Genomic DNA, 9,586 nt, shown 5'->3' on the forward strand with positions numbered 1-9,586 from the left:
TGAGACACTTGAGAGGTTATTTTTGTCATTTCTCTTAATTATTAGTTACATGAAACATGTTCTAAAATGGAGAAAAATGACATCTATTATTAATACATCCCACTCACATTTATTAAAGATATTTTTCAATGCATTCATCTGAGGTTCATTACTTTTTCCTAGGCTCAGTAGTGAGTCCAAACCCAAACGGGTACAACGGGTCATAATGCGGGTCTCCAACGTTCATTGGAAGCTGATCAACCGACTTAAACCACGTTCGTGCAAGCTTGCCCGTAAAACCATAATCACCAAACAAAAGATCCGTGACACCTTGACCCTCGGTTCCAGGAAGCCAAGCAGCCACAAGGGCGTCTATCGTTTCTACATATGGCTGTACCACCACAGGCCGGCCGGTGATCAGCACCACAACACATTTCACTGAACCACAGACCCTCTTGATGGTACTTGGTCCAGGCTCAGGGATGGTCAAGTTTGAGCTGTCTCCTAAAAGCTCTGCATACGGGTACTCTCCCACTACAACTATCGCGTAGTCAAATTTATTAGACTTAAGAAACTTATCATCCGGATTCTCACTATAGACCACTTGAGTTCTTGGATCAACAGTAGTTTTTACAGCAGATAATATTGTGGTGCCTGCAAGATCAAAACTTTTTGTTCAAGATTTAAAAAAGATCATTTATTTAGGTGATTCAACTATTCAAGTGTTCATAAATTGCAACTGTACCAGCAGTAAGATTATTTCCCGAAAGTCCTTGCCACTGGATAGTCCACCCTCCACATTGATTACCAAGATTATCGGCATGGGACCCTGCAACTAGTATCTTCGACGTCTTTTTAGAAAGTGGTAACAATGGATTCTCTACAGATTTACCATTTTTCAATAACACGAGTGATTTCCTCACAGCTTCCCTAGCCAGATCGCGATGCTCCTGTTTGCAAGTTCATAAAGCCAATAAAGATTACCTTTAGCTGCTAAGTTTCTATTGACGCAGGGCAAAAGCAATAAATAGATGCTAGATACCTTCTAGCAAATGTTTAGATAAAATCCAAACAACCCCGGACTCGGTTTACCTGACATCCAAGGTACTTAGCATAGCTGTAATCAGCCAAAGGATTTTCAAACAGACCCATGGTGAATTTGACTCTTAGAATCCTCTTAACCGCATCGTTTATGCGTCTCATGGGTATGAACTTGTTCTTGACTAGGTAAGTTAGACGAGTGATGAAGTCTTCATAGGTGAATCCAACCATGAACTGCATAGTGTCAACATGTTAAGAGGCTTATAAAAGTCAACTTTTTAAAGGATATTACAACAAAACCGACCATGTCTATGCCGGCATTCATCGCGGCTAGGATAGAGTATGTATAGTTAGCATTTGGAGGAGTAGTGATCCTGTCTATCCCTTGAAAATCCGATATAACGAACCCCTGAAGTCACAGTCAACAGAAAACGTCATAAGTTGATGCATTTATGCTTATAAATCGTTTGATGTAACTCGACAAGCATTTTTTTTACCCTGAATTTGAGTGTGTTCTTGAGGTAATCGGTGACAAGGAAACGGTTTTTGTGCATTTTAACTCCGTTCCAACTAGAATATGAGGTCATAATAGTAGACACACCCTTGATGATTGAATCATAGTACGCTGGCATGTGTATACTGAATAACCCTTTGGCGTCTATGATCGTGTTGCCCTCGTCTACGCCCAAGTGGGTCCCACCGTCTCCCAAATAGTGCTTAGCACATGCTGCTACCTTATTTCTGTGCATAATGAAATCAATGCATGTCATACCCTATTAAAAATATTATGGTTGCATTTAGAAGTGGCAATTTTGACCCACATACTTATGAATTGATTGATTCTAAAATGTGTTTTTATCCTTAGTGGCTCATATAATAATGTTTTGCTAAACGGAGATACAGGTAATATGGGTCACATCATAATTAATGGGTTGAAAGGAATTATCTTATTCAAAGATCAAGATCAAAAACGTTTGTGGTTCAACGCAACTTGTTTTGACTCGTTACCTGACCCACCCACGATTTCATATGTTTAAAATAAAAGGTTTTTTTTTTTTATTATTATTTCTTTAACTATCCATAGATATTAAGACATAAGAAAGCATGACATCAAGATCAAAAACTGAATCTCAAAAGCTTGTAACTTTTTCAAGATTGTAGCAAGTGGAAGATATGGCCCATAGCAACTAAAATCTCACTTATCTCAGGCACTCATTCTTGACCAGAAGTGCATATAGTTGACTAATCTGGATGTATTTTGAATCCTTCCGTGACCATATCTTTATTTCTAAAAGTGTCCCACAAGTATAGAAACTTTGAAGGCATAAAACATGTAGTACTTAGGTTAAAACATTAGACATTAGAAGTCTAGAATCTAGATAGATCTAAAAGACTCCACATTCTACACCTGTGTATTGTAACATTCATATATGTGTAAAAAAGTTTGACTAAAAAAGTCAATGAACTTACTGTCCCTCCACATAAGGAACACCCTTTCTTGAACCAACAGAGATGTCTCCTTGCAAACCCGGTATAATCTCGGTCATTAACTTAACAATCTTGGGATCTTCACTATAACTCTCGTAGCAACGACCCCATCTTGGATCTCTACATACCTGTTTAGGACTTGCTATAATTATCAAGAAAGTTTGCAACTTTTTAAAACTAGCAGTAAAACTGTGCAGTAACTTTTATTTAACTTACTGCAATACAAGGTGCAAAAACATATGGTATGCCAGTGGCTCTAACTTCAAGTGCGGTTGCAGCTCCAATCTTCTTAAGCAAAACAGGATCCCGGGTAACTCCAAGACCAACATTGTGAGGAAAGACTGTGGCGTTGTAAACATTGTTATGACCATGGACAGCATCAATCCCATAAATCATGGGTATCCCCAAACGGGTTGATATCGAACCACTTTGGAGATCATTGACCATGTCAACCCATGTTTTAGGGGATGCTCCTTGTGCTGGAAGACTTGTTGGGAATGGTATACTTAAAATACTCCCTGAAATGTGACACAAAGTCAAGAAATATCGAGACACAAAATTTACAATAACTAGAGGTTTATATTCATTCTTGTACCGAGATTGTACTTCTTGATGATCTCTTTGGATGCAACTGATTTATCAGCTTGGGTCATCTGGCCAATCTTTTCTTCTAATGTCATCCTTTTCATCAAGTCTTTGATCCGAACACCGAGTCGTTGTTTGGGATCTTTGTATTTGAAGTACTCAGCTTTAGCCATGGAAGCCCAGCAACACATCACCAGAGTCAACAAAACCAAGACTTTCTGCATGTTGTTGACTCCCATTGTGAATAGGGAGTATGATCTTCCTATTGGAGGAACTTTGATTAAATTCAAAACAATGATGATTGCCAATTGAAAAAAAAAAAAAAAAATACAAGACTTATCTAAATTTGGGCTCCATTTTTTAATTTCAAAAGTCACAACAAGCTAATCTTATAATTCAAATTGATAACAAAGTTTAAAATTTGAATGTTTGAGGTCAAGATAAGAAGAACATCAGAATTCAAGGTGTTACAGTCAAGAACAAATATGATAAGCCAAAAATGTAAATACCCATCTGGGAAATTGCAGTTTTTCACCAACAAAACAAAGAAATACAAACATATGCCAGAATAAACATGAACATTTAATAACATGTTCATAGGAATCAACTATGAAGATTACTTACAGAAAAGCTCTAGTGAGCCCGGATGAGAGAGCCTGCCAATGGATAGTCAAGAGACTTTTTCTTAAGGAAATTAAAGTTGAACAACAAATGGTCCACATATATATAGAGTTATATATGAAAATAAAATTTTAAGTATTAAATATATACGAGTAGTCGAGTAATACATTTATCATTTTACTTAAAATGGATAGTTGTTGAAAACTTTATCTTTCATTATAATAAATTGCATGTTTACCATTTTTGTATTATTTTTATTATATTACGAAATTCCAAATTTTATTATAACATTTTGTTTAGAATAACTATTAATGAATCGGAAGAATTGTTAAAAATTGTGAGTTGAGTAATATATCTATGCTATTTTATAATATATATTTATAAAACTTTGAGTAATTCAAAAATTTAAAACCTACTGTTAATTTTTAAACTGACTTTCACTTATTTTTAGATGGCTAATATTAAATTACACAATAAAACATTTCATTATCTTTAATCTATACATATAATAAAGTAAACCAATAGGGGACACGTGTCATTCATTGGAACTATCTATCTTGTTGTTTTCCCGCCTCTTTTCCCTCCTTAATTATCTTCTACTTAATTATAAATACATATTTTTATATAAAAAATATATATAAAGAGTTAATTACATAGTTACTCCCTGTGGTTTGCACAAAGTAACATAATTAGGTACTAATAGTTTAAAATCACATTCTAGGGTATTAACTTTTCATTTTGTAACGCTTGGAGGTATTAACGTTATTTATAGGTTTAAAATCACATTCTATTAGTACCTAAGTATGTTATTTTATGCAAACCACAGGGACTAACTATGTTAATACCTAAGTATGTTACTTTGTGCAAACCACAGGGACTAACTATGTAATTAACTCTTATATAAATAAAATATTAATACATGTGATTTTTAGTATTCTCCATCGACTTTTTTTAACGAGTTAATTATATAGTTAGTCCCTGTGGTTTGCACAAAATAACAGACTTAGGTACTAATAGCTTAAAATCACCTTCTAGGGTATTAACTTTTCATTTTATAACATTTGGACTAACTATGTAATTTTTTTTAACCCTCTCAACCTCACTTATTTACATGACATATATTATTCCTACATACTTTTGTATGTTCTTTTAGCTAAGAAACATCTGAATAATCTATCTATATAATTAATACAAATGGATCATTTTGTCAATCAATATATTGATTAATATAACGGGTTATTTATTAATAATAATTTCAATGATTATTGCTCTATAATTATTTTATTTCTTTTTTTTTTTTGCTTATCTCTTATATATTTAATATTTTTTTTCTTAAATCTGTCTTTTATTTTTTTGCTTATTAATAACTATTTAATATTACATTAATTCAACCACATATAATACACAAGTTTCTAACCTATTAATAAAAAAATAAATAAAGTAAAATGTTATAACTTATGTAATACACAAGCATCTAATTTAACTTAATAATAAATAAAAAACAAAGTAAAATGTTACATCAAAGTTCACTTTTTTTTCTAAAAGCATGTATTGATAATTGTGTGTGTTAGTTGATTACATTATTCGTATTTAAGTCATATATTACACGTGGTTATTCAATCTTGCAATGTACGAGTTTTTAAAGATGTAACTTTTTTTTATTACTTAGTATATAAAATTATATTTATTCAGCCCGTGTAATACACGGGGTTCTAACCTAGTTTAAATATAAATGTAGTATTACTATAGTTTTCTTTTAATTTAAAAACGTAACATGGTAGGTGATTATCAATGTTTGTTCTCCCTGCCGCATTACTTGGGCATTGTATATGGTTTGGTCCTTTTTGACCCTACAAAAATTAAGAACTTCACTCCTAACAAAAAAACATCTTATATATTACTTTATATATTTGATATTATCCAATGGTACCCCTTATCTTTTATTGTGTGTATTTTTGTGATTACATATATGTGAAGAGGGATATGTAGGAAAAACCTATAGTTACTGAAAAACTTCAGAAACACTAATCTCCCAACTTATTTTAAAAAAAAAAATAATACATGTAATATACATGTTTTAAGGATTTTGAGTAATCAAAAAACCGCCGACCAAATTTAAAAAAAAAATAAACAAGTTTTCGTGTAACATGTGTAACAGTTGCGTTACGTAGAAACTTGTTTATTATTATTTTTTTTAAATTGGCTTAGGAAACATATAGTTACTGAGAAAACTTCGGAAACACTAATCTCCCAACTTATTTAAAGAAAACACATGTAATATACATGTTTTAAGGGTTTTGAGTAATCAAAAAACCGCCGACCAAATTAAAAAAAAAATAAACAAGTTTTCGTGTAACATGTGTAACAGTTGCTTTGCGTAGAAACTTGTTCATTTTTTTTTAAATTGGCTGGCACTTTTTTTTAGTGCAAAAACCCTAAAAATATGTATATTGCATGTGTTATTTTTTTTTCAAAAAAAAAAAGGTTGTCACATAGGAGTTTTTGAGGTTTTCTCAACAACTTGAGTTTCTTGCCAATACTTAGCAAGATATGTGTGATCACAAGTTCACATATGTGCAATAACCAAATTGCATATATGTATAATAACTAATTTACATATATGTAATTTCCAATATACATATATGTAATCATAAAATTACACATAATAATTGTTTGGTCAATAAATATCGAAAAAAAATTAGTGATCAAACTTAGTTGCGAGACGGTGTGCTTTGAGGGATAATGCAATGTGTAAGTAAAATAATTCAGTAAACGACTCATGATATTACAAGGAAATCCTTTGATTGTTAAGGATCTCCGGCGTAAAACCTCGGGATCCGACTAAACGTCGTGCTGCCTATTTTTCTTCTTATTAACTCTTGAAAAGAAATACAATGAGAGCTGTAGTAGATCGAGAGCTAAGTGTTACAGTGTTTGCAGAAGTGTGTAGTGTTTTTCTAATCGATCTATCAACTCTTTAAATACAAAATGAAACATAACAAACTCTCCGAGAATCCTGGAGATTACTGGGTCTTCACTTGTGACAGTAATTGCGAGTCTTCGGGTTACGACTTGGTCATATAAGTGTTCCTTCCTACGAGAGGGAGTCGAAATAAACGGATAAATAACGGTTAGTAGCATTAATATTCGGGATACCCAGACCATTCAAGATTTGGGATCCACAATCCTAAAAAAGGTTTTAAAGACTCTTCGGGTATTTAGTATTGACTTAGTCATCACCGAATACCTGTGAAGACACATGAAAATACTTAGTACAAGTATCAAGTTAATATTGTTTGTGTCTAAGGATACCAATCTGTTTAGGATCCAGGATCCCTAACCAAAACTTGGGATGCCAGTCTAAAATTTTGACCCATAACAATAATGAAAAAAACTGTCCTTAAATAATATTAAATAGATAAAATAAATAAACAAAATAATTGGTTGTTAAGAGTTCTTGAACTTCTTAAATTTTTTGAAGTTCTAAAAGAGAAAAATGCTCGGATAGTCCCTGTGGTTTGCTCAGATTTCACCTATTGTCCTTACACTTCTAAAATTACAGTTATAGTCCCAAACTTTTGCACACTCGTTCTCGGATAGTTCATGAAGCGGATGAATGTTACTTTTTTCAGTTAAGTGGGTGTGAAATGACCTAAATACCCTTACTGTTAAATAAATAACTAAAAAGTTAAGGAGAATATAATTGACCTATATATTAAAAACATAATTGAATGAATAGTAAACAGAAAATATAGTAATAAAAATTGAATCGAATGAATAGTAATATTACTAAGGAATGAGCTGGTATCGGGTACCGGTACCGGTATCGAATTTATCAAACCGTGTGTATTTTCGGTACCGGTTCAACACCGGTATTCATCGGTTTTTACCCTCAAATGTCAGTGTCGTACCAGTACCGATACCGAGCGTACCGTACCAGGTATATTCGGTATCGGTACCCACTTTTGGGGATTTCGGTAACGGTATTTTCCGTACTGGTTGGTACCCACCTTTTGGCGTTTTCAGAATCGTTGCTTTCGGTTCGACACCGGTCTAGCACCATACATGTATTTATTGATTTTCACCTTCAAATACCATACCGTATTGTACCGAGCATTTTCGGTGCCGGTACCTAATTTCGATGATTTTCCGGATCGGTACTTTTGGTACCGTTACCGGTACCGAACTCATCCATATTTTAACGTGTTACCACCGTAATAACTGAACTGAAAACAACTGAATTTCCAACGTGTAGGACGTGTGGGTCCTATTATTATATATTAGGTTATTTAAAATCGTTTTTTTAGGACGGAGTAACTATCCTGTTCATGACATTTTTATTTATGTTTTGATATTCGGTATCTACTTACCGTTACTAACACGCGTTTTGCAGTCATTGGGTTTCCGCCACAACGCGCGGGCGAAAAATCAACTAGTTAATATTTAAAAGTTTATGTGGAACCCACCACCCACCTTCACCTTTTACCACCATTATTTTTAAATATTAATTATATTTCTTTTAACTTTTTAGTTATTTATTTAACAGTAAGGGTATTTAGATCATTTGACACCCACTTAACTGAAAAAACTAACATTCATCCGCTTCAGGGACTATCCGAGAACGAGTGTGCAAAAGTTTGGGACTATAGCTGTAATTTTAAAATGTAGGGACTATAGGTGAAATCTGAGTAAACCACGGAGACTATCCAAGCACTTTTCTCGTTCTAAAATGATCATGATCTTATATATAGAGTGATGTTAAAATGAGAATTATATACTAATAAAAATTGAACTGAATGAACAGTGAACATATATTAATTAAATAGTGATTTAGGAAATATAAAAATATGGGGTATGGGCGGGGGTTGTGACGTGGGTTGGGTATAAACGCCCAAGTCACCACCTCGGGTGGGCTTGGGTTTCGGCGTGGCCCCTTAGGCGGGGGTTTCAGCCCGGGCGTTGGGCGGGGCTATCAAGATGACATGGCGTGATCTCATTGGCCAAGACAAGTAGCCGTTTGGGCTAGCCGTTTGCCAACGACTATGTGTTTAAAAAAATCTATGAAATATTAGAATATGTGGTATGGGGCGGGGGTTGTGTCGTGGGTTGGGTACAAACGCCCAAGTCACCACCCCGGGTGAGCTTGGGTTTCGGCGTGGTCCCTTGGGCGGGGGTTTCAGCTCGGGCGTTGGGCGGGGCTATCAAAATGACATGGTTGGATCTCATTGGCCAAGACAAGTAGCCGTTTAGGTTAGCCGTTTGCCAACAGCTATGTGTTTAAAAAAAGATTTAGGAAATATTAGAATATGGGGTATGGGGTATGGGGCGGGGGTTGTGGCGTGGGTTGGGTACAAATGCCCAATTCACCACCCCGGGTGGGTTGGGTTTCGGCGTGGCCCCTTGGGCGGGGGTTTCAGCCCGGGCGTTGAGCGGGGCTATCAAGATGACATTGCGGGATCTCATTGGCCAAGACAAGTAGCCGTTTAGGCTAGCTGTTGGCCAACGGCTATGTGTTTAAAAAAAGATCTAGGAAATATTAGAATATGGGGTATGGGGCGGGGGTTGTGTCGTGGGTTGGGTACAAACGCCCAAGTCACCACCCCGGGTGGGCTTGGGTTTCGGCGTGGCCCCTTGGGCGGGGGTTGTATTTGAGGGTAAAAATCGGTGAATACCGGTGCTGAACCGGTACCGAAAATACGTGACGTTTTAGTTTGAGTTACTTTTTGTTATTTGACATGTTTTGTCATTCTTATAGAACGATTTGGTTTAGCGCGCCGCAACGCACGCGCATGGTAAACAACTAGTTCATATAACATCGTAGTTAATTTTTTAGGGATAGTTCTTTGACTCTTGATAAATCGAAATACTTTTC

At 35.1% G+C, this 9,586-nt stretch overlaps 1 protein-coding gene across 2 annotated transcripts; it reads right to left on the bottom strand.

Moving 5' to 3' along the window:
* LOC110868419 (beta-glucosidase BoGH3B) lies at positions 1–3,833 on the bottom strand. 2 transcript variants are annotated; one of them, XM_022117577.2, is made up of 9 exons: positions 3,718–3,833; positions 3,104–3,355; positions 2,725–3,026; positions 2,491–2,636; positions 1,518–1,761; positions 1,325–1,429; positions 1,072–1,254; positions 725–929; positions 1–633 (listed from the first exon to the last, which is right to left on the bottom strand). In XM_022117577.2, exons 2-9 carry the CDS (start codon positions 3,330–3,332, stop codon positions 149–151), a joined length of 1,899 nt encoding a protein of 632 aa, XP_021973269.1. In that variant the 5' UTR covers positions 3,333–3,355; positions 3,718–3,833; the 3' UTR covers positions 1–148. The 2 variants fall into 2 exon arrangements, with proteins under 2 accessions (XP_021973269.1, XP_021973270.1); XM_022117578.2 differs by having other exon boundaries at positions 3,104–3,351; positions 3,718–3,771.
* Positions 3,834–9,586: the final 5,753 nt, after the last annotated feature.

This window comes from Helianthus annuus, chromosome 7, assembly GCF_002127325.2.
Source record: "Helianthus annuus cultivar XRQ/B chromosome 7, HanXRQr2.0-SUNRISE, whole genome shotgun sequence".
Classification (NCBI taxonomy): Eukaryota; Viridiplantae; Streptophyta; class Magnoliopsida; order Asterales; family Asteraceae; genus Helianthus; species Helianthus annuus.